At 47.0% G+C, this 25853-nt stretch overlaps 2 protein-coding genes across 8 annotated transcripts in view; one reads left to right on the forward strand and one right to left on the reverse strand.

Moving 5' to 3' along the window:
* The first annotated feature begins 8847 nt into the window (after window positions 1-8847).
* LOC123579731 (pancreatic progenitor cell differentiation and proliferation factor-like) lies at window positions 8848-9462 on the forward strand. Its single transcript, XM_045443798.1, has one exon. It carries the CDS (start codon window positions 8870-8872, stop codon window positions 9278-9280), a length of 411 nt encoding a protein of 136 aa, XP_045299754.1. The 5' UTR covers window positions 8848-8869; the 3' UTR covers window positions 9281-9462.
* A 9567-nt stretch (window positions 9463-19029) lies between these two features.
* MTA3 (metastasis associated 1 family member 3) overlaps window positions 19030-25853 on the reverse strand; it is a 224164-nt gene continuing 217340 nt past the window's right edge. For 6 of the 7 annotated variants that reach the window (XM_045447009.1, XM_045447008.1, XM_045447007.1 and 3 more), the window contains one exon: window positions 19030-22688. In XM_045447009.1, the coding sequence (XP_045302965.1) occupies window positions 22663-22688 (26 nt within the window). In that variant the 3' untranslated portion in view covers window positions 19030-22662. Of the gene's footprint in view, window positions 22689-23475; window positions 23550-25853 lie in introns of all 7 variants that reach the window. The other variant, XR_006703650.1, reaches the window with a different exon arrangement.

Below are 25853 nucleotides of genomic sequence, written 5' to 3' on the forward strand. Positions count from 1 at the left end.
AGAGCCTGCGGGGCTCAGAGACCCCAGGGAGAACAGAACAACCACACACAGGGACCGTAGCCATGCATCTCTGGGGCACTGCCATCCAGGAGCTGGGGCCGCCTCCTTCTGGCTCATCTCTTCCCAACGATGCCACGCTGGTAGCTTGAACTAGGCCACAGTGAGAGCGTTCACACCCCCCAGGAACCAGCGTAGGTACGAGTCAGAGCATCCCCTTTCCTTGTCGCTCCGTGCCCCCCACGCTTGGGGCTCCAGCATTTAACGGCACACGACCACCATCTGGTTCAGCTTCAGTGGCTAGGCCTCCTGGTGGGCCTTAGCTCAAGGATAAATTTTGAGGAGAGAGGATCTGATCTTATGTCCTGTGCTCACCTGTGTTCCTGAGGCACCAGCCTGTCATTTCAGAAGTGTATCCTCCAGGCAGACCAGAACAGTAGCAGCCACTGGTGACGTCAGGGGAATACACTCCCCCTGGGCTTCCTTTTCCCCGTCTATAATATGGAAGTGAGTAATTTCTACCTCGAGAGTTGTGGGCAGTTAGCGAAAGTGCTTTGTAAACTAAAGTTCTGGATGCATGTGAATCATCACCTCCTTCTCTGCAGTTCTGTCTGGCCCAGCCTGACCACCCCCTGCCTGCCCTGTATCTCAGGGCTTTTTTTTTTTTTTTTAATAATTTATTGTCAAGTTAGCTAACATACAGTGTATACAGTGTAGTCTTGGCTTCAGGAGTAGATTCCTGTGATTCATCACTTACATACAACACCCAGTGCTCATCCCAACAAATGGCCTCTTCAATGCCCGTCATATCGCTCATCGTCAGGGAAATACAAATCAAAACCACACTGAGATACCACCTCACACTGGTCAGAGCGGCTAAAATGAACAAATCAGGAAACTACAGATGCTGGCGAGGATGTGGAGAAACAAGAATCCTCTTGCACTGTTGGTGGGAATGCAAACTGGTGCAGCCGCTCTGGAAAACAGTGTGGAGGTTCCTCAAAAATTTTAAATAAGAGCTTCCCTATGACTCAGCAATAGCACTACTAGGAATTTATCCAAAGGATACATGAGTGCTGATCATAGGGGCACATGTACCTCAGGGCTTTTGAAATTTGGGCTTATTGCCGACTGCTCTCCTGCCTGGCTTCTGACTTAGAGCCATCCTGACCTTTGTGTCCCGTCTGGGTCTGGGACAAGAATGGTGAATCTGGGGTGCCTGATTGGCTCAGTCGGTTAAGCATCCAACTCTTGACTTTGGCTCAGGTCATGATCTCAAAGTTCATGGGATTGAGCTCTGAGTTGGTCTCCATACTGACAGCATGGAGCCTGCTTGGGATTCTCTCTCTCACTCTTTCTCTGATCCTCTCCCCACTCAAAATGAATAAACATTGGGAAAAAATGATAAATCTGCTTTACCCCAGGTACCAACTCTCATTGTTCCTGGTTGAATAAATCTGCTTTACCCCAGGTACCAACTCTCATTGTTCCTGGTTGCCTGCAGTTTTGGGTTGACTCAGTCTGAGAGTGATGCATTGATTAGTAATGTCTGCCAAGGACCTGGGAAGTGGAAGATACTTACCTGCCACAGAGTTGCCATCCTCATCTCTCTCTCTCTCTCTCTCTCTCTCTCTCTCTCTTCATGCATGATCATGGGCCAACTTAGCGCCACATCTCAGCTGCAGGTCCTGTGCTCACGAGCAAGGGTTGTGGGACAGAAGAGCTTGGGCCAGGGATCCTAATCCTAGAAGCCTGGATTGGACATCACTTGCCTGGGTAGTAATCAGCGAGGCAACTTCTTAGGAGAAATCCAGATAGGTTACTCCCTCCCCTCCCAAAAGAGGTCTCCCCCCGCCCCCCATCCCCATGAGCTGTGTGGAGAGAGGTAATTGATGATGAACTCCAAGAGTAGAGTTCATTTTAGTGTCATTGTGGAGTGACTGCAGTGCTTTGGAGGTTTGTGGCAGAAATTAGTAGATGATCCATTAAAAGAATTCCAAATTCCAACTCTGGTCAGCTCACCTCTTCCATAAACTTGGCCCATGGCCCTCTGCCCTCAGGTTAAACCCCAAATGTCTTAGTTTAGAAGGCTCTTCCCTCAGTCTCCTGGCTCCATGGTCCTCCCAGCCTCTGTCTGGGTTAAGCCCTGAGCTACTGCCTCAGCTCTGGAAGCACAGAAAACATCTACCTGAAAAACTTTTCTCTACTGCTCCCGCTACTCCAGCCTCACCCAGAAGTTTTCCTCCCAGAGCCTTACTGGGTTAGGTGCCCATCCCCTGTGCCCCCACAGCACCTAGTACTGCTCACCTACTGCCACTGCTGGACCTGTTAGAGTCTGCACCCTCCTGCCACACCATAGGCTCCCTGAGGGAAGTCCGTGTTTCCCCCCCATCACCACCAATCCCCAGTTCTACCTAGCCCATAGGACAGGTGTCCTGGTCCCACCCTATTTTTTAGCCCAATTATTCTCAGAAACACTCCCCTTCAGAGTGTTCCCCAGCTACCTCTGAGTGGTTCCCAAACGACTTGCTCAGGAGTCATCCCCAGGTTATTTCTAGAGAACTCTTCCTCACTCCATCAGCCTGAAATGCTGGTGGCCCTGGAGAGGAGCAGCTCTTCCCAAGCGACCTCGGCCAATTCCTTGCCTGGCTTTGGAGAAGGGGTAGAACCCATCCTTGACTATTGCTTCAGAAATATGGGCCAAGTCCCTTCTCATCCCCCCTACATACACATACACATACACACACACACACACACACACACACACACACACACACACAGACACGACTAGGCAAGAATAGTAGCAAGATTTCATTAAACTTTCAGGAAAAACAGCAGGGAGGCACAACCCATAACTGCTTCCTGAAATTGCTACTCAACCTAACCCAGATGGTGCCACACCCAGTTCCAAAGTTACCCTTAATAGGAACCTTATGAGGATATCTATCCAGTACTTTTTTTTGAAATTTTTTTAGTGTTTAGTTTTGAGAGAGACAGAGTGTGAGTGGGGGGGTGGGCACAGAGAAAGAGAGGGAGACACAGAATCTGAAACAGGGTCCAGGCTCTGAGCTGTCAGCACAGAGCCCAACGTAGGGCTAGAACTCAGGAACGGTGAGATCATGACCTAGGCTGAAGTTGGATGCTTAACTGACTGAACCACCCAGGTGCCCCAGCTCTTTTTTTTTTTTTTAATGTTTATTTTTGAGATAACGCATGCGTGAAAGCGGGGGAGGGGCATAGAGAGAGAGGGAGACATAGAATCTGAAACAGTTTCCAGGCTCTGAGCTGTCAGCACAGAGCCCGATGTGGGGCTTGAACTCTCAAACCGTGAGATCATGACCTGAGCTGAAGTCGGACGCTTAACTGACTAAGCCAACCAGGCTCCCCTATCTATCCATTACTCTTCACATTTCATCATAAGGGATTCACCCATAAAAGATCATCAATTACCACAGCATTTTGCCCACTATAACCATCCCATTTACTTCTAGGCTTGTAATACACACTCCAACCCCTAGAGGCACACTTACCAGCAAAAAAAGGGACTTGGCCACTTTCCACCCACTCACCCCCACCTCCACTGGGAACCTGCAATACCAGTGAGGTAAGTCTCAACATCTCCCTCCTTGAAAATTCCAGCTCCTGGCCTGGGCCTATATGTCAGGAGCCAGAGCTCCAGCCACTCTCTGCAGCCCCAGGCAGCGCGATACCTTGGTCATTAGCCAGACTCGCTTCCTGCCTCAGGGAAAGGAGGATGGGTTTGTCGGTCTTCATCCACTTTTGAGGCTCTTCTCTCTAAATCCTCATATCCAGTCCCAGAATCAACCTCTGCTCCTGGACCAGTGGTTAAAACTTTTGAAACTGGGAGGTGCAGCGACTTTGGGTCAGGGATAATGGAATAAAAGAAGCCAGAGAGAGATTTGGAGGCGCTCCTGGCCACACTGAAGCCTTCTGCATTCCTCCACTTTACATTTGCTGGCAGGATTTACCCCCTTCTGTTCACCTTCAGTTCCTTTATTCTATCCCTCGAGGGACTCCACAAGGGAACTGCTATGGTCTGAACGTTGAAAACCTAATGTCCCATGTGATGGGTATTAATAGATGGGGCCTTTGGGAGGCGATTAGGTGATGTGTGCAGAGTCCCTGCAAATGGCATTCGTGCCCTCATAAAAGAGGCCCGAGAAAGTTCCCTTGCTCCTTTCCCTTTGTGAGGGACAGCGAAAAGCCAGCCTAGAAAGCAGGCTCTCACCAAACACTGCATTTGCTGGCACCTTAATCTTGGATTTCCCAGCCTCCAGAACTATGAGAAATAAATTTCCATTGTTTATAAGGCACCTAGTGTGTGGTATTTTGTTTGAGTAGCTGAAACAGACTAAGACAAAACCTAGGAGGAAACTGTTGCTGTGTGCATGAACGTGCATACATGTGTGTAAGGTGCATGTGGGTATACATGTAGGGAAGTACACATGTGTGTGTAACTATCATAGCAAATAAAATATTACCCATTTCCCCATGTCCCTTCTCATCACATCCCCATACTTCCCAAACCAGAACTTGGGACATGTGGTTTGACAGAAATTTTCTTTTTTTATAATGTTTGTTTATTTTTGAGGGAGAGTGCACATGCACAAGGGAGCATGGGGGAGGAGTGGAGAGAGGGGGAGACAGAATTCTAAGCAGGCTCCACACTGTCAGTGCAGAGCTCGACATGGGGCTTGAACTCACAAACCATGAGATCGTGACCCGAGCTGAAATCAAGAGTCTGATGCTTACCCATCTGAGCCACCCAGGCACTCCTAGTTCTAGGAATTTATTATAGAAAATGATTGGAGATATTTGGCAATAAAGAAGAAAGGGCTCGGGGCGCCTGGGTGGTGCAGTCGGTTAAGCGTCTGACTTCAGCCAGGTCACGATCTCGCGGTCCGTGAGTTCGAGCCCCGCGTCGGGCTCTGGGCTGATGGCTCAGAGCCTGGAGCCTGTTTCCGCTTCTGTGTCTCCCTCTCTCTCTGCCCCTCCCCCGTTCATGCTCTGTCTCTCTCTGTCCCAAAAATAAAATAAACGTTGAAAAAAAAAATTAAAAAAAAAAAAAAAAGAAGAAAGGGCTCGTAAATGACAATCATACCTCTGGTGAGAAGACCGTCTGCATCTGTGGCATTGAAATTATGAATAGGAAGACTATGTAGCAAAATAGAAAAATATATATATATGTGCATATTATTACTATCATTTATTTTATTATTTTTTAATGTTTATTTATTTATTTTGAGAGAGCATGTACTCTCAAGCAGGAGGGGAGCAGAGAGGGAGACAGAGAATCTCAAGCATGCCCCATGCACAGTGCAGAGTCTGACTTGGGGCTCGATCGCATGATCAACTGACGGAGCCACCCAGGCGCCCCAATTACCATATTGTTTAAATGAGTACTTAGTGGCACTCTTGGAATGTAGGCAACAGGAATCATTTTGGCGATTTAAGGAATGTCTGAAAAGGAGATGGTGGCTCACAAACTTGAAGGACTAGAAGACGATCAGGACCTGGAAAGTGTGGGCCGGATCGGTGCATGGAGGCCTGGAGGCAGAGACCGGCTGAGTCTCCTGGGGGTGGTGGGAGGAGGTGGCCAGAATGAATCTGTTCTTGTGTTACTGGGCTCACGATTAAATGCTTGGTCAGAAGCATGCCTACACAAAGTGCAGCAGACTCTGTCAGTTAACCACCTAACACCATCCCCTATTTGCTCTTGCTAACAGAATTCCAACTAGGTCCAGGGCATCATCCCAGGATTCATGGGACATGATTAATGTAAGCCAGTCAGAACAATGCTGTTCCCCACGTCCCTAGCATCCTGGCAGCTGGGAGCCATCACCCAGCTCTGACCACTGAGATTTGGTAGGGTCTAAATTATATTCCCACCAAATTTATGTTAAAGCTCTAAGTCCTGGGGCGCCTGGGTGGCTCAGTCAGTTAAGCGTCCGACTTCAGCCAGGTCACGATCTCGCGGTCCGTGAGTTCGAGCCCCGCGTCGGGCTCTGGGCTGATGGCTCAGAGCCTGGAGCCTGTTTCCGATTCTGTGTCTCCCTCTCTCTCTGCCCCACCCCCGTTCATGCTCTGTCTCTCTCTGTCTCAAAAATAAATAAACGTTAAACAAAAATTAAAAAAAAAAAAAAAAAGCTCTAAGTCCTAATATGACTGTGTTTGGGGATAGGGCCTTTAGGGAGGTCATTACGGTTAAATGAGGTCATAAGGGTGGGGCACTAACCCAATATGACTGGTATCCTTATAAGAAGAGACATAAGAGAGCTCCAACTGCCCCCTGCCCTGCTCCTGCCCCCAAGGACCAAGTGAGGATTTAGCAAGAAAGCAGGCATCTGTACTACAGGAGGAGAGGCTTCATCAGAAACCAACCCTATTAGACCTTGATCTTGGACTTTGTTGATAGCATCTGTGTGGTTGTAATAGACAGCCCATGGTCATCTCCAGAATGGTCCAACAATATCTACTCCCCTTCCAGGGCCAGGCCATACCTAATTGGACTAATGGAGCTGAGTCAGGGTCATGGCTATGCTCCATGGAGACCCTGCATGTCCTGGGGCATCCCAAATCTTTCTTGGAGCCTGAGGGAATTCCCAGAATCCTCCCCATAAATCCCTCTTTGAGTATAAACCGGCCAGAAGCAATTTCTGCTACTTGCCACTTGAACACCACCAGCCATCCAGGTCTCCTTTATGGTGAATGTCCAGGGGCTCTGGCCATGGGTCCCAGAAGCCCCACATCAGTGGAGTTGGGCTGAGCCTTGTCCCCCTGCCGAGTCAGTAATGACCGAGAAGACTCCCTGGGGCTTGTGCTGAGCTGGGCCACCTAACAGCCCTCTGTGGCCAAGACAAGGATATTGGTCTTCGGTGGCCCAACTGCTTCTCCATCACTTTTGCCAAAGCACACCCCTGAGGGCAAGGAACTTCTGGTCCCCTAGTGTCCTGGGCTTCCAGTTCACAAGTAAGTGAAGGACTCTGTCCAGACAGTAAGTCAGGCCTCTCTGGTTTGTAATAATGGGAGGAAGACGTGCCAGACAGTGGAGAATCTGAACCACTCCAGAGTTTTCAGTAAACATTGCTCAGTGTTCAGCTACATTTGAGAACTGGGAGCAAGAAGAGCCCTGACTGGGGCGCCTGGGTGGCGCAGTCGGTTAAGCGCCCGACTTCGGCCAGGTCACGATCTCGCGGTCCGTGGGTTCGAGCCCCGCGTCGGGCTCTGGGCTGATGGCTCGGAGCCTGGAGCCTGTTTCTGATTCTGTGTCTCCCTCTCTCGCTGCCCCTCCCCCGTTCATGCTCTGTCTCTCTCTGTCCCAAAAATGAATAAACGTTGAAAAAAAAAAATTAAAAAAAAAAAAAAAAAAAAAAAGAAGAGCCCTGACTATTCTTTTCTAGGAAAAACCTAGTCATGAGTTGTTGTATGCAAACAATGCCTAGAGTTTATAAGGCAGTCCTTGCAGCTTCTTTGCCCCACTGTTGGCCCTTGTCAGACCGGTGCTTGTACAGAAAGCAAAGGAAAGCTAAATCAGACACCGTGGAATTTGGAGTCTAAATCAGAGAGAGAAAGAGGGAAGAGACAGGGCAATGGGAAGGGAGGGGGGAGTGGGGAAGTAGATAGGAAGGCAGACTTCTAGTGACCTTCAGGAGGGATGAGGGAAGATGCTGATAAATGATATAATGGTTTATAGAGGTCTTGTCCTTGTTGGTGAAAGACAACAAAGCATCTAGTTTGCTACTCTTCTGTTTTGTGTATTTTGAACTCAAATCAATTTAAGAATCGGTAAGCACTGAGAAGAGAACGGCGCAGTGATAGGAAATGTTCAAAAACTGAGTTTTGTTTTTCTCTGTGTATTCCTTCTCTTGTTTTGTTTTAGACAGAGTGTGTGAGCAGGAGAGAGGGGCAGAGGGAGAAGAGAGGGAATCTTCAGCAGGCTCCACACATTAGCACGGAGCCCAACGTGGGGCTCAATCCCACAGCCCTAGGATCATGACAAAGCCGAAATCAAGAGTTGGAGGCCCAACCAACTGAGCCACCCAGGTGCCCCTTTTCTGTGTATTCTTGACCCATGGCTAAAATTTTGGAACTGAAGCTATAATCCCTATTTGTATGTTTGTGTCTGAGTGTGTAGTATTTTCTTACCTTCAGATTATCAAATTAGTTAAATCACATATCTCTTACAGGGCCTCTATTCTGATTGAGACTTATTTATCTTAGAGATGGAGGCTTATATAAACTGAATATTCCTAAAATTCCTCCAAATTAAGGAAATTGAACTTCTAGTACTTTCAACAAGCGGGGGTGGGAGGGAGGGAAAGGAGGAGGAATACACATTATGTTTAAAACAACTCAAATGTTTTTTAAGAATTCAACATCACGAGGCACCTGGGTGGCTCAGTTGGTTGAGCATCAGACTCTTGATTTCAGCTCAGGTCATGGTCTCACCCTTTGTGGGTTCCAGCCTGGCATGAGGTTCCCCCCTGACCGTGCAAGTGCATGCCAGTGCGGGGGCCTGCTTGGGATTCTGTGTCTTCCTTTTCCTGCCCCCCCCCACTTATGCGCCCACATACTCTCTCAAAATAAACTTTAAAAGAAAAAAAAAAGAGTTATCTATCACATAATTTATATATATTTTTTGCAAGTGACACTAATATTACTTTAACAAAAACAGCTATGTCTTCTCTGAATTGTCAGCATTAAGCTTAGAGCAAGAGTTGTGGTGGAGCTGCCTTAGGCGGTCTCTGCAAATGGGTCCTTAGCATCCCGTGCCTGCCACTGTGATCTTGATCGAGCGCCAAGGCCCTCGAGGGGTCGCATGGGAGGTTTCCACTAGCCCACAAGCGACAGCATGGCAGCCATCCCCTCCAGCAGTTTGCTCATGGCCACCCACGACTATTACCGCTGCCTGGGTTCCACTGCCAGTAACAGCTCCTGTGGAGGTGCAGAGTATCCTGGGGAAGCCATCCCTCACCACCCCGGTCCCTCCAAAGCCGACCCAGGTCACTGGATGGCAAGTTTCTTTTTTGGGAAGTCCACTCTCTCGTTCATGGCAACACGCTCGGAATCTCCCCAGGCCTCCAGCGACTTGATCGCCTGTGACTTGACTCTGGAAGCCATGAGGAAGCAGCAGCCTGGTGGCCAGTCTGGCAAAGCGAACACGGAACACCCGTCCCCAGTCCCGAGAGGCCACTGGCCCTCTTCAGGAGGAGCTAGGCTCATCAGAGCCCCTCCTGTCCCCTCCTGTCTCCACGTAGACTAGGCAGGCTGCAGCAAGTGGAAACAGTTGGGTTCTTTTAGATCAAAATAACAAAGCACCAAAAAGGAAGTCGAGAGAATCCCACTCTTTACTATCCAAGCCACACACAAGCCTTCCTGACACCCTGTAATCGTGTGCCTTGCACCAAGTGGGAAACAAACTCCAAGCGGTCACTTAAAAAAAAAAAAAAGTATAATATAAGCTTACATTTTATTCTATTTAGGTGTGTTCTTCCTAAACTCCTACAGATTTACTGATCAAATAAGCTAGCACTGCTTTTATTTAATGTTTAAGAATATGAAACATTTATGGGGCACCAGATGGCATAGTCGGTTAAGCATCCGACTTCAGCTCAGGTCATGATCTCACGGGTTTTGAGTTCAAGGTTTTTGAGCTCTGTGCTGACCGCTCATAGCCTGCAGCCTGCTGCAGATTCTGTCTCTGTCTCTCTCTCAAATATAAAAAGATAAAGAAAGAAAGAAAGAAAGAAAGAAAGAAAGAAAGAAAGAAAAATAAAATTATGTTTAATCAAATTGAATCATTATTCTGATAACCTTTCATTTCAAGAGTAATTATATTTTGTTGTGTGTCAACTAGAAGATAGTGTCCGATAACTTTAGGTAACCTAAAAATCTTAGATTGATTCTAAATTGGGTTTGATAATGGATATTCATTTAATTCCTAAATAATTTTTTAGTAAAATAAAATACTGAAACATTATTTCTTTTTTTTAAAAAGTTTTTTTTTCAACGTTTATTTATTTTTGGGACAGAGAGAGACAGAGCATGAACGGGGGAGGGGCAGAGAGAGAGGGAGACACAGAATCGGAAACAGGCTCCAGGCTCTGAGCCATCAGCCCGGAGCCTGACGCGGGGCTCGAACTCACGGACCGTGAGATCGTGACCTGGCTGAAGTCGGATGCTTAACCGACTGCGCCACCCAGGCGCCCCCTGAAACATTATTTCAAGCATAAGTTTTAGTTTATGTATTTTTGCCTCTTTATATGGTACTGAAGGATGGAGATATATATATATATATATATATATATATATTTAGGTCTATTAATAAACATGTTCATTTTTGCCACTTTGAGAAGTTGCAATATAATGGGTGTGTATGGATATAGAAAGTTGTACTTTTGCAGAAAGAAATTTACATGAGTTTGGGTCAAAGCTGGCTAAGCACTGATTGGTTTTTTGACATGATATTCAAAAAAAGCTTTAGAATCAAATTATTATACTGATCCAAAAATCAGAATTTGGCTTTCTCTGTTAAAATGACAAAATTTTCTTGGATTATCGGTCTCCTCTTAATAAGGACTTGGTTAAAAGTTTTCTTTACCTTCTAGTTATCTGCTTAGAGGGCAAAGATTCTGTGTCTTAAAAGAATAAATTCTTGGGGCACCTGGGTGGCTCAGTTGGTTGAGCATCTGACTTCGGCTCAGGTCATGATATCGCGGCTCCTGAGTTTGAGCCCCGTGTCGGGCTATGTGCCGATGGTTCAGGGCCTGGAGCCTGCTTCAGATTCTGTGTCTCCCTCTCTCTCTGCCCCTCCCCTGCTTGCACTCTGTCTCTCTCTCTCAAAAATAAACATTAAAAAAAAATTATGCTTTAGGTTGACTATATCATGTCCTTGATTATTTAAGAGAATAAAGTCTCACTTTTGAAAGAGCAAAGGTTCTTTACGATCATGTTTCCTTTAAAAATTGTTTTACTATTATTTAAAAACATTTTTAATGTTTATTTTTGAGAGAGAGAGAGAGAGAGAAAGAGCAAGCAGGGGAGGGGCAGAGAGAGAGGGAGACACAATCCGAGGCAGGCTCCAGGCTCTGAGCTGTCAGCCCAGAGCCCAATGCAGGTCTTGAACCCATGAACCATGAGATCACGACCTGACCTGAAGTCGGATGTTTAAACAACTGAGCCACCCAGGTCCCCATGTTTTACTATTATTTTAGTTAATTGTGGGAGTCAAGGGGCACCTGGCTGGTTCAGTTGGAAAAGCATGCAACTCTCGATCTCAGGGTCATGAGTTCAAAGCTCATGTTGGGTGTAGAGATGACTAAAAATAAAAAAATAAACAAACTTAAAAATATATATATGGTAGGGGCGCCTGGGTGGCTCACTCCATGGGGTGTCTGGCTTCGGCCCAGGTCATGATCTCACAGTTCGTGATTTCGAGTCCTGTGCTGACAGCAGAAAGCCCACTTTGGATCCTCTCTCTCTCTCTCTCTCTCTGCTCCTTCCCTGCTCACTCTCTCAAAAATAATAAATAAAAAAAATATGATATCCAAATATTGTTTTACAGTAATCCATAATCCTACCTTAAGTGCTCAAAACTCCTGACGGAAGCTTTTGATGTTTTGTCCTCCTCAAATCCTCTCTTAAATGCATATAAATAAGTGAAAGAAGCCAATCTGAAAAGGCTACATACTGTGTTTCCAACTAAATGACATTGTAGAAAAGGCCAACTATGGAGACAGTAAAAAGATCAGTGGTTGCCCCGGGGTTTGGGGGGGGGGGGGCGGTAGGCAGGGAGGGCGGTGTGGGTAGAAGTGGAGAGTGGGGGAGCAATAGGCAGAGCACAGAAGAATTTTAGGGCAGTGAAAATACTCTGTGATACCATAATAATGGATACATGTCATTTATTTTATAAATAAAATCTTTATTAAAAAAATCAAATTCTGGGGGCGCCTGGGTGGCGCAGTCGGTTAAGCGTCCGACTTCAGCCAGGTCACGATCTCGCGGTCCGGGAGTTCGAGCCCCGCGTCGGGCTCTGGGCTGATGGCTCAGAGCCTGGAGCCTGTTTCCGCTTCTGTGTCTCCCTCTCTCTCTGCCCCTCCCCCGTTCATGCTCTGTCTCTCTCTGTCCCAAAAATAAAATAAACGTTGAAAAAAAAAATTAAAAAAAAAAAAAAAGTTGTGTTTGAGGGACGCCTGGGTGGGTAAGTTGATGAAGCGTCCGACTTCAGCCAGGTCACGATCTCGCGGTCCGTGAGTTCGAGCCCCGCGTCAGGCTCTGGGCTGATGGCTCAGAGCCTGGAGCCTGTTTCCGATTCTGTGTCTCCCTCTCTCTCTGCCCCTCCCCCGTTCATGCTCTGTCTCTCTCTGTCCCAAAAATAAATAAACGTTGAAAAAAAAAATTTAAAAAAATCAAATTCTGAAGATTATCTTTCACACCTAAAACTGTCTTTGAGATTTCCCAGAGGGTCTCCAGAAAATCATTTAGGATTTTTTTTTTTTAAATCTTGTTGTTGTTTATTTATTTTTGAGAGAGACAGAATGTAAGTGGGTTGGGGCAGAGAGAGAGGGAGGCACAGAATCGGAAGCAGGCTCCAGGCTCTGAGCTGTCAGCACAGAGCCTGATGTGGGGCTCGAACTCATGAGCTGCGAGATCATGACCTGAGCCGAAGTCGGACGCCCAACCGATGGAGCCACCCAGGCACCCCAAGGATTTTTCAAGTTTGTAAAAAGAGAGGTATTACAGTTAGGGTTATCTGATACATTACTATCAATGAGTAGCACAGAAAGGTTTGTTAAATGAAGAGATGCTTTCATTCAGGTAAAATGTTATTAACATAAGATTTTCATAAATTGTATGCTGTACAGGAAGTTCTGGAGAACTGTCAGTGCCCTAACTGTCTATGACAGGTTGCCATTTATCAGAGTCCTAGTGCTGCTTTGCCTGATATTAGACAAAAACAGGTCAGTGTTATTAATCATAATTTGTTAGTTTTTATTTTTATTATTTTTTATTATTTTTTAATGTTTACTTTTGACAGAGAGAGAGAGAGAGAGAGAGAGAGAGAGAGAGACAGAACTTGAGTGGGGGAGGGGCAGAGAGAGAGGGAGACACAGAATCCCAAGCAGGCTCCAGGCTCCGAAATGTCAGCACAGAGCCCGACGCGGGTCTTGAACCCACAGACCGCGAGATCATGGCCTGAGCCAAAGTCAGCCGCTCAACCGACCGAGGAATCCAGGCGCCCCAATTTGTTGGTTTTTAAATTGTTAGCTTGGTTGCAACTTTACTTCTTTGATTCAAAAAAAAATTTTTTTTAAACGTTTATTTGTTTTTGAGACAGAGAGAGACAGAGCATGAACCGGGGAGGGGCAGAGAGAGAGGGAGACACAGAATCGGAAGCAGGCTCCAGGCTCTGAGCCATCAGCCCAGAGCCCGACGCGGGCTCGAACTCACTGTGTGATCGTGACCTGAGCTGAAGTCGGAGGCTTAACCAACTGAGCCACCCAGGCGCCCCTTTACTTCTTTGATTCAAATCTAGTACCTTGTATGCCAGTGTGTTTTTTGTTTTTTAAGTTTTATTTATTTATTTTGAAAGAGAGAGAGCACAAGCTGGGAAGGGACAGAGTGGGAGAGAGAGGATCCCAAGCAGGCTCTGTGCTAGTGCAGAGCTTGACACAGGCCTCGAACCCACGAACCATGAGATCATGACCTGAGCTGAAATCAAGAGTCAGATGCTTAACTGACTGAGCCACCCAAGTGCCCCAGGCCAGTGGTTTTTAAAAAAATTTTTTATGTTTATTTATTTTTGAGAGAGAGAAAGACAGAGCGCCAGCAGGGGAGGGGCAGAGATAGAGGGAGACACAGAATCTGAAGCAGGCTCTGGGGTCCAAGCCGTCAGCACAGAGCCTAATGCGGGGCTTGAACCCATGAACAGCAAGATCATGACCTGAGCCAAAGTCAGAGGCTTAACCGACTGAGCCACCCACACGCCCCAGGCCAGTGGTTTTTGATTAGAGATTCACATTGCTTATCGTGGGGTTTTATTAATACATAGGCATTTATGACCTAATCCAAATTTACAGAGTCTCTTTCTTTGATATTCTTAACATATTCATGGTGTCAAAGGAAAGATCAAATCCAGATTTAGTAAGGAGAGATTTTATCTGAAGGATTACTACAAGGGCAGCAGTGGAGGGGGGACACTTGCAAGGAGGGGTGAGGGCCGGCATATGTGACTACTGCAACAGGGAGAACCCTAAGACCTGCATGTGTCATGTTGAGTTAGGCAAAAAGAGCTTTTCTTTTATAGAAAAGAATGAGTGTCAGGAAGTGAGATGAAAGGCATGATAGGATAGTAAATCAGAGTGTTTTACCCTGAGGCCAGCCTATTTCACCCTGAGGCCAGGGTTTGTGTGCTCGCTCAGGCTGAAGGTGGGCCAAAGTTCAGGGGCCTATGGGAAGGAGAGAATCTTAACCAAAGTTTGGTTAAAAAGCATATTGTTGCCATTAATCAGTGGGGGACAAAACAATTCAGCTAATCCTTCATGAGGCAAAGCTCAACGAACTCCAAAAAAGATAAACTCAAAGAGACCCACCTGCACTGACACATATTAGAAGCAAACTTTCAAAAGACAAAGGACAAAGAGAGCATTTAAAAAGCAGTAACAGGGGCGCCTGGGTGGCTCAGTCGGTTAAGCGTCCAACTTCGGCTCAGGTCATGATCTTGCGGTCCGTGCGTTCGAGCCCTGTGTCAGGCTCTGTGCTGACAGCTCAGAGCCTGGAGCCTGTTTCCGATTCTGTGTCTCCCTCTCTCTGGCCCTCCCCCGTTCATGCTCTGTCTCTGTCTCAAAAATGAATAAACATTAAATAAATAAATAAATAAATAAATAAATAAATAAATAAATAAAAAGCAGTAACAGAGGAGTGAATCATCACATGCAAGGGGGCTCATTAAGATAATAAGCAGATTTCCCATCAAAAACTTTGGAGGCCAGAAGGCAGTGGACCAATATATTCAAAGTACTAAAAGAAAAATCTGCCAATCAAGAACGTTGTGTGTGGCAACTTGTCCTTCAAAAGTGAGAAAGAGGGGCGCCTGGGTGGCTCAGTCGGTTAAGCGGCCGACTTCGGCTCAGGTCATGATCTCGCGGTTCGTGAGTTCGAGCCCCGCATCAGGCTCTGTGCTGATAGCTCGGAGCCTGGAGCCTGTTTCCGATTCTGTGGCTCCCTCTCTCTGACCCTCCCCCATTCATGCTCTGTCTCTCTCTGTCTCAAAAATAAATAAACGTTAAAAAAAAAATTAAAAAAAAAAAAGTGAGGAAGAAATCAAGAAATTTCCAGTGAGGCAAAAATTGAAAGGGAGTTTGTAACCACAAGACCTGCCCACCAAGACATGATGAAGGGAGTTTCACAAGTTGAAATCACAGGACACTAAACAGTAAGTTGAAGCCACAAGTAGAAGTAAAGATTTCAATAAAGGTAAATACATAGGTACATATTAAATGTAGTGTTATTGTAACAATGGTTTGTAACTGTACTTTTGTTTGCCTTCTACATGATTTAAAAGACTAATACATTGAAAGAAAAACAATGATTAGTATAAAAGCTAATATTACTATAACTTTGGGTTCTAACTCCAAATCTTTTTTTCTACATAATTTAATGCATTTAAAAGAATCATTAATTTATGGTTTTGGGCACACAATGTATAAAAATGTAATTCTGTGATATCAACAACCAAAAGGGGTAGGGATAGAGCTATAAAGGAAGAGAGTTTTTGGTACGTTATTGAAGTTAAGCTGGTTTAAATTCAAATTAGAGTTATAACTTTAGCATGTTAAGTGCAATCCCCATGGTAACCACAAAGAAAATAACTATAGAATATACACAAAAGGAATTTAAACCCTTCACTACCAAAAAATTAACAAAAGACAAAAAATGACAGTAATGTAGGAATGAGAAACATAAAAAGCTATAGTGCATATAGCAAACAAATAGCACAATGACAGAAGTAAGTCCCCCCTTGTCAGTAATTGCTTTAAATGTAAATGGATTAAACTCATCAATTAAAAGACAGAGATTGGCAGAATGGATAAAAACATAAGATCCAACTATGTGCTATCTACAAGAGACTCACTTGAGATCCAAAGTCACAAACAGGTTGAAAGTGGAAGAATGGGAAAAGATATTTCATGCAAATAGTAACCAAAAGAGAGGGCTATATTAATACCAGACAAAATAGCTTTTAAATCAAAAAAGACAAAGAAGGATACTATATATTGACAAAAGGTTCTATACAGCAAGATGATAAAACAATTACAATCATACATGCACTTAATGACAGACCATCACAATATATAAAGCACAACTGGACAGAATTGAAGGGTGAGAAAGACAGTTCCATAGCCATAAAGACTTCAGTACCCCACTCTCAATAATGGGTAGAACAACCACACAGAAATAAGTAAGGAAACAGAACTCACCACAATAAACCAACTAGGTCTAGCCGACACGTACAGAGCACTCCACTCAACAACAACAGAAAACATGTTCTTCTCAAGTACATGGAACATTTTCCAAGATAGAGCATATGTTAGGCCGTAGATTAAGTCTCAACAGACTTAAAAAGACAGAAATCATAAAAAGTATCTTTATCTACAACAGGATGAAGTTAGAAATCAATAACAGGGGCACCTGAGTTGCTCAGTCGGTTAAGCATCCGACTCTTGATTTTGGCTCAGGTCATGGTCACAGGGTCGTGAGATTGAGCCCCGTGTTGGGCTCCACACTGAATCTCCTGCTTGAGATTCTCTCTCTCTTTCCCTCTGCCCCTCCCCTGCTTGCTCATTCTCTGTCTGAAAGAGAAAGAAAGAAAGAAAGAAAGAAAAAAGGAAAAAAGGAAAAAAGGAAAGAAAAAAAAAAAAACCCACTAGGGACAATGAATCACAAACAGTCAAGTAGCCTGTTAAGCTGTAGCCAATCAAATAATTAAAAAATAAATCAATAACAAAAGCAAAACTGGAAAATTCATGAAACTGTGGAAATTAAATACAGTTTTAAACAACCAATGGATCAAAGAAGAAATCATAAGATAAATAAGACAATACTTAGAGATGAATGAAAATGAAAACAATTAAAAGGAAAAATACAACTACCATATGATCCAGTAATTCCACTTCTGGATATTTATCTGAAGAAAACAAAATCACTACCTCAAAAAAAAGTATCTGCACCCCTATGTTCACTGCAGCACGATTTACAATATCCAAGTCATGGAAACAATGGAAGTCTCTACTGAGAGATGAATGGATAAAGAAAACGCGGGGTGTGAACACACAGACACATACAGGAATATTATTTAGCCATAAAAAAGAAGGACATGTTGCCATTTGTGAGAACATGGATGGACCTTGAGGGCATTACGCTAACTGAAAGAAGTCAGACAGACTTTGAAATTTACCAAGAGAGTAAGTCTTAAAAGTTCCCATAAAGAAACAAACAAACAAACAAACAAACTTGTAACTATGTGTGGTGTTGGCTATTAACTGAACTTATTGTGGTAATCATTTTGATATTATATATATGAAATGATTGTGTTGTACATCTAAAACGAATACAGTGTTATATATTAATTACGGCTCAATTAAAAAAAAAAAAGAAAAAAAGAAAGAAAAAGAAAACTTTGCAAAGGAAACAAAACACCTAGCCTCTCTCTCTCTGACCCCAGGGTCTGTGAAAGCCCAGTGGAGATCCCAGGCCTGCATTTCTTCTAGCGGTAACAAAGCAGGTCCCCCCGTCTCACACAAGGCCTGCTAAAACAGAAGACTGAAATAAGCCCTAGAGTTTCATAGAGAATATACCCAAGACCTCTCGGTTTCAATCAAAACCACTCAACGGACATACCATGAACCAGGAAAATCTCAGCTGGAGTGAGAAAAGACAACGGACTGTTAACACTGCAATGCCACAGATATTAGAATTGTCTAACGAGGATTTTAAGGCAGTCAGCATAAAAATACTGCAGTGAGCAATTATGAACACACTTGAGACAAATGAAAAAAGAAACTTCTCAGGGCTACTGTGCTCCATCTTGAGGAGTCCCCCTGCTCCCACAAACCTTCCCTGACCACTAGTCCTGCCTTACTGAGCCCTCTATCCCAGAATTCCTGCAAGAACAGACACAGCCTTGATTACCAGGCTTCTGGTCTCTGGTAACCTTGTATGTCAGCCTTGCTTCTCTCGTGAAACCCTGGAAAGAAACTCGGTGTCCCCCTCTCTCTTTTTAAAAAATCTCTCACAAATCTCGGCAAAGAATAGGTGCGCTTCACAGACAGGGGCTGAAGGGGTCCTTGAGTGAACCTACAGTGGCTCCTAGCACAGCACCTGACACAGAGTCTACACTGCAGTCAAACAGGTTTGAGGCAATAAAATGCACAACAGAGAATCATTTCTACAAAGCAGGTTTCGGCACTCAGGAAACAGTGGAGAATGCCAGGCATTTGGATCAGGCTCCCTGTCCCTTTAACAAAACTCAGACATTTCTCTTCTACTTACAGGCCTGAGAAGAAGGTGCTGGACTTCCATCTGTGTAACGTGCAGCTCCTGGGTCCATGTCACCTGCTCGGTAGCCTTCTTCTCACGCGGGGGCCCAGCACACAGCCCCACAACCCAGCACTGGGCACAGCAGTGCAGGAGTGGTTGATGGGGAAGGTTTCTCCTCATACCTCCAGGCCCAGGGGACATAGGGGTCAACGGCCACCTCCTGGAGTGACCTAGCTTCATGTCCTCAGGATGTGGCTTATGAGACAGTAGAGGAAAATGCAGACCCTGGGGAAAGGCCTCTGAGAGTCTCAGTGTGGCTGGGGGCAAATCAGCCTAACCAGCCTGGCCTGTGAGCTACGCAGGGGGCCAGGGAACCCAAGACAAGGAGCACCTGATGCTGAGCGCTGGGGCGAGCGCGCACTGAGCCTTCCGGCTGAGCCACCATCCCAGCAAAGGACAGCATAAAACCAGGCATAATCTCCAGAAATTTATTGGAAACACGATACAAACTGATCAGTAGACGGCATCTACTTACAGACAGACAGTCCACACTGCAATATCACGCTCTGAATGAATTATCCTGGGGAAACACTCATGACCACTGATGCATGGTCCAGGCTAGTGTCCTCTGGCAGGGAAAATCAGAAATTGGGGACAGAGGGAATGGAGGGGAGGGATGGACAGAAAACTAGGACATGGCTTTCCTGAGGGGAATGGTGAGGTGGGATTGCTAAATGCGTAAATTCCCCCAAAGGAAAACAGGGACAGCCGTTAAGAATAAAGGCTTTCCCCCCTCCCTTCCAAAAGCATTCTCCTCTCTAGGTGAGTGAGAGTCTATGAACCCCCCACAGGGGCAGCTCCTCTGTCTACCCTCACCGGGGTCTTAGGATAGCATGGGGACATAAACACCAGGCTGGACATGACACAGGGCAGACAGAGGCCACACACATCCCAGCCTGCTTGCCCTCAGACCCTCTCCTCTACCTCCCCCGCTCTGCTCTGAGTGGTGGGCCTGACCACTGCAGCGAGCTTCTCCTGGGACCCCAGGTCATCTGGCTTCCAGTGGGGTTTAACTAACGAGAGGCACCTGAAGAAACTGCAGAGCACGAGGAAAGCAGAAGCCAGGCTATTTGTCCCCCACACCTGGGGAGCAGGGACCTTTCCGGCAGGGACCATGCCTCCCCATGGCCCCAGCTCCCACGAGATCGGCCTCTGTGGGCCCCAGTTCCTCCCAGTGGCTCTAGTCCCCATGCTCTCGTAACATAGCCTCTCCCCATGTCCCACCAGCTTCGGGTGGTGGCAGTTTCCTGCTGTCGTTCTCCACCTCTGGGCTGCCCCTCATTCTCCTGTTCGGCCTCTCCGCTCTTCTTGTTTCTGTGTTCAACAGTTCTCTGGATTAAAGCTCCTCTGTTTTAAATACTTGGAGTGGCTTCTGTTTCCCCAGTTGGACGCTGACTGATAGAAACGGGGCTGTGGGCAAGGTACAGCTGTGAGAGGCGGGCTGAAAACCAGTCTGTCCTCCTCTTTGACACCATCTCTAGGAGTGGGCAGGTGGTGATGGCAGAGGGGGAAGATGGCTTGTGAACTTCTGTGTCTTCAACCAAGGGAACACAGATCAGGCTCAGCACAGCGAGTGCCACTGGGCACGTCTGCTGTGGCCGTGCAGACGGATCCCACATGCCCACCCCACAAGCTCACTGCACAATGGTGACACTCGGGCCCCAGGAACAGGGTGGCTGGGAAACCCTCTCAGCACCAACTGCTCAGAACGGCCAAGGCAAAGGGTAGAGGCTCCTGGGTGTCGTTCCTCCAGTCCCTGGAGTGTTCAATCAGAATGCTGGGAACTTTCCAGAGATGAAATGGGAACGTAAGATCTTCGTCAACGGCCTCTTTGTAGGAGGATGGGGCTGCAGAACCTGGAGTTCTTACTACAAGGTGAAGAGCTTTCTTGGTACATGTGGCTCAATGCAAACTGCATGTGTCCCAGAGCTAAATGGGAGCTACAACTGGGGTGGGTGGGCTTCTCTGTTCTCCTTTCAGACCAGGCTTGGCCCCCAACTCCAAATCTCCTAGGCCTGGGTGAGGAGGGACTCTCCCAACAGGCAGAGAGAAGGAAGCTGGCAGCAGAGTCATGGGCAGCAGACTTTTCTCTAATCAACAGTCACATATCACATGGGTCAGGAGAAGTGCGCGTAAGGGCCAGGGGGCCATTGCACCTTCTGTGTCCGTGTGTGACAATAAATCCAGGGCGGGACACAAGACGGCCTTCCCATGTCTTTCTTTAGAGAGAACACACCATGTGGCATGGGAGGCAGAGTGCCAGTTGCCTCTTCTCCCAGGGCTTTTTGGAGGGGGCTTCTCTGCAGGGAACCCTGAGGGCGATGCCTATCACCTCCGCCCTGCTCCCTGGACACCTCTGACACAGGCCTTCCATCGGGGCCCCAAGCCACAAGCCAAAACAGCTCCAAGAGTTGGTAGTGGTGAGAACATCCCCAGGTCACCCTTGCAAATGCCAAAGGTGAGAAGCAGCTCCTGAGAAGAGAAGCCATGCTGGCTGCAGAACTGGAGGGAAAAGGCAGCTCGATCTCTCGGCATCGCCTTCAGCCGTCATCCACTGTGTTCTCTTTGCTGAGCTGAACCCAGCCTCTGAGGATCTGGATGTCTACAGTGTCGTCATTTTAGCGATACTGCACTCTGCTTGGGAGGTCAGGGGGGGGGGGGGGTGGAGGTAGGGGGGAGTGTCAACTCAATTGTAGTCATTCTGTCCTGCCACCACCTGGCTGTCTGGCCATTCATCCAGCTGCAGACCCCAGGGACAGCTGGAAGGCCAGACTCCAGTTTTCCTTCACGGTGCCGTGAGCCTGTGCCCTGCAGCCTGTCCCTGAAATGGAGGACAGGGGAGTGGCCAGACTCATGTGCCTGGGGGGGGTGTGGGGCACTAAGCTATTCCTGCCCCTGCGGCTGTGTGCACAGAGCCGCAGAATGGCCAGCCTGCCGTGCCAGCGAGGGCTGGTGCTGAGGGCAGACAGGAAGAGCCCAAGCCAGGGAAAACCGGGTCACAGGCACGTCTCCCGGGGCCTAGGCACATGTGCTCACAGAACTGTCTGGGCCAGAAAGGTGGGGGGCTCGTGGTCATACATACACACTCACCTGCACACACAGATCTCTCACTTCACCCTCGTAGGCCAAACAGATTCCGTCTGCTTAAAGCAAACCTGGGTGATTTGTGACTCGTGGAAGGACCAACCTGGCTGCAAGTCCTTGGCGGCTGGCTGGGCTGTAAGGGAACAGGGCAGTACACGAATGGCTTGTCACAGTGATATACACGCTCGACTCCGTTTAAACACCTGCTCTTGCTGGAGCTGAGACCAGGGAGAACCAAGCAGGACACCAGCCTCTCTCCGACAATAGAATACACGTGATGTGAAGAGCTCACAGGCTTACCAAAAACGATTTTCTTATTTTTCTGTCAGAATCTCATAATTCTGTACCTAGGAAGGGTGGAGGAGGGGGAGCCGAATATAGAATGCAGGGGTGGGAGCAAAATTTCCCCGTTAAAAAATATAAAGATGAAGCCTATTGAGAGAAAGCCAAGTGACAGTAATGGCAAGGATGGGGGGATATCATGAACGGCATAAACACCGGCACATTTCTTAAGAAAAATCCATTCAGAAAGATGCCATGTCCCTCCTGTACACCATCGTGGTGTCTACGACAGGGCTGAGCGGACACATGCAGGGCAGCCGCAGATCTGAGCTCTCAGCAGCCCCGCTGCCCGAGGAGCCGCTGGGCCTAGGAGCAGAGGGCTAGAGAAGGAGGAGGTGCAGGGGCTCCCTCGTCCCCTCAATTTTCAGGCAGGTCCCGCCGTGGGACAGCGAGGTCTCTGAGAGGAAAGCGAGGTGACACGGATTCACACATGGAGATGCAGCTTTGGGGACGTGCACTCCCACAGTTTCTTCCCCTGCCCCACCGAGTCTCCAGGGGGCACATGTGTCTGTCTCCCACTGAGATGGACTGGAAATGGGGCTGCCTCCTTCCCAGGCACGACTGTGAACATCAGCAGGACAGTGTAGCGAGTCTTGGCTTATAGGATGAAACAGGGATAGCTCAGTCCGACACGCAGCATGTGAATTCTGGGGAAGGAGAGAGACAGGGTCAAAGTTAAAAGAGTTCTGATGGAGGAGGCCAGGCGCGAGCAAGGACAGAATCAGCCTTCCCACCAACAGTGTCACAGACTTCAAGGAAAGGCGGTCTGGCATTAATTCAAATAAAAGCTCACAGGGTAGTTTAAGGCTGGAGGGAAGTCTAATTGAGGCCAAGAAAATATGTGAATGACACTGAAGTATCTTAAAAGCTGGGTTTTGGATGGGCGGGTTTGGTGGTCACGGCCAAGGCATACAGCATACCAGGCAGGTGCTGATGGGCTTATCAAACCGACATCGTGGAACGTCTCTGAGCAGATACTGAGGAGTGGGGAGCACAATTAGCCTGGAGGAGACACAGTGTGATCTGAAGTCACCGTAATTCATCACGGTGATGTGGGCACTCAGAGGCTAGGAACACATTTTCCTACAGGAGGGGAGTGAACCCCAAACACCCACAGTGTCATAGTGGCCCCTCCTTCCCACCCCCTCTGCTTCCCCCCAAAACCTTCAACTCTCCTTCCCAGGGTGGGTTATCTAGAGACTCTCAACAGAAACAAGTAAACGAAAAGCAGAAGTGGCCTGTAAACCACATCATCATCATCTGGTATCACTCACAAGGTTGTGAAACCTTTTGCTTGGTTATTAGGAAAGTGGCTGAGAGGGCATTGGGGGTTGTTTGCTGAGATGGGACCAGGTGCCCCAGCCAAGGAAGTGCTCAGACATGCTCTCCCATCACATGCCACTCTGCAACCAGGAGAGGACAAGGGACGCTCACCTTCACAGCCTCCCGCCATCCTGAGGAAGGTCTGCAGGATGGAGCAGAGCTGCGCCTTCACTTCATGAGCCTTTCTAGAATAGGGGAGATATATGTACACAGCCTGGTAGTTGATAGGGCTTGGCAAATATGTGTTAAATAAAAACCCAGGTAATTGAGTTTAGGACTCAGGCTAACATTCGCTTTATTGAACTTACTATGGGATATATAACTGCATGATTTAACTTTCATCAGAACCTTGTGAGCATCAGAAAGGGTGGGAACTTGCTCGAGGTCATACAGTGAGTAAGTTGAGGATTTGAACCCAGATCTTCTTAATACAGGTCAAGATTTCCCTACTACACCAAGCTGCCCCGTTTTCCATCCATCCCAGTAAGAGCATACTGTCCTCTTCAGTGTCTAAGTGAAGGGTTATGTATGTGTCAGAGCCTCTGATATTTCTTAGAAATATCTCTCTCTCTCTCTCTCTCTCTCTCTCTTTTTGCAGGGGGTGAGGGGGGGTGCTCTGTCATTCATTTTTTTGTCCAGCCCCTGTGGCATTAAGCCATCTGCAAGAAGAGCCACTTGTAATAGTTTCCCAAGTTTCTGACCTGCCTTGGTGAACTGTGCTTTCTTTTATTTGTGCCAAACTTACCTGATTCAATTTCAAAAGCAACCCTCTGGCATCTAGGTTCACACCTGGCTTCTTCACGCTGGCCGTGGTTTTGAGATAGGTCACCTCTCTGCATTCCTGGCTGAAGAATCCCAGTGCTTACCATCTGCCCTTGCAAGGCTATCACTTCACTGCCCCGCGCTTAGAGCTTCCTCAGTCCCACTGCATTTCCTTGAAGCAAGGAACAAGAGCCATATGCGGGGCCCAGACACAGAGGCCCGAGCACAGCACAGAGCTCCAGGACAAAATGGACACTCCTTCTCAGGTCTCCTTCCTAGATGATATAGCCCAAATCATTTCCCCTTTTTGCTTATAAATACATTCTCTTGCTTATAAAAGCATTAATCTGCATTTGCTACTTCTGTCTATACTAACCCTGATTCATAAGCACTTGTTTTTTTACAAACATTTCCCTCTCGGTTTAAACTATTCAGAAGTACTTCATGTCCACGGACTTGGAGATTCTACACTCTAACCAATGCAATGAAAGCAACCTTCTTGAAGGTTTCCAGCTGCTGGATTCTGAGTTCATTTCCATCCCTTCTGTAACCCAGAGGAGAAGCCACCATCAGAACTTTGGAGGCTGGAAAGCAGATATACGAGTGATAACAGATTACGCACTCAAGAAAGCCAAACCTGAAGCTGGCAGTGTGGAAAGCCAAGAACCCGATTTGTCTGAAGGGCCCTCAAGTGGCTCAGGAATTAACACTAGAGACCTCTGGCAGTGAGGGAGAGATACTGAAGCAGGGAGATTAGTTGAAGGCTGTTTGAGAAGCAGCTGGACCCCGAGAAGCCCTCCTGACTCCATACCCCTACACAACTGCCTGCCTCCCACAAGTCTGAGTGTGTATCCTCTGAAGAGGACCCGACAGAGGGTCTCAGTCCTAGGGGACACTAGGCAACAAGCACAGATGAGGGCAGGGCTGGCTACTCCAAAACTGAGGAATCAAGTGAACATATGCCTACTGGTGGTGAGACCTCCAGCCTTCTTCCCATTTAGCTCCCAGAAAGCATGCAGCTAAACCTTCAACTTTGGGGGGAGAGACTGTTCTATGGTATGGCATTTGTGTCCCCACAAAATTCCTATCTTGAAATCCTAATGCCCAATGTGATGGTATTGGGAGGGGTAACCTTCGGGAAGTGCTCAGAGGGCGTAATCCTCATGGGTGGGATTAAGGCTCTTATAAAAGAGACCCCACAGAGCTCCCTAGCCCCTTCTACCATGTGAGGACACAGAGAGGAGTCAGCAGTCTGATACCTAGAAAAGGGCTTTCACCAGAAGTCAACCATGTCAGCACCCTGATCTTGGACTTCCCAGCCTCTAGAACTGTGAGAACTAAATTTATGTTATTTAAAGGTGATCCATCCACAGTATTTTGTTATAGCAGCCCAAATGGACTAAGATAGATAGGAAGAATCTTCTCTGGGAAATGTGACCAGCCTATGAGACCAGCCTATGAGATACTGGCATTTGAGTCACCGAACAAACGGTCCAGCCTGATCACCATACTGGGATGTGTACTACAATCTCCCCCCATAAGCAGAGCACAGAGCTTTCAATCTGATTCTATTTCCCTACTCTTAAACATTCGTAGACAACCACAGGTCACCAGGGGAAAACATAAACGTCAGAGGCCAAAACAAAGAACAAAGAGAAGAATTAAAATTGGAAGAAACAGACTATTCATGGAGAAGAAAACTTAAAAAACAGAAAATGCCATAAATA

Source organism: Leopardus geoffroyi, chromosome A3 (genome assembly GCF_018350155.1).
Source record: "Leopardus geoffroyi isolate Oge1 chromosome A3, O.geoffroyi_Oge1_pat1.0, whole genome shotgun sequence".
Taxonomy (NCBI): Eukaryota; Metazoa; Chordata; class Mammalia; order Carnivora; family Felidae; genus Leopardus; species Leopardus geoffroyi.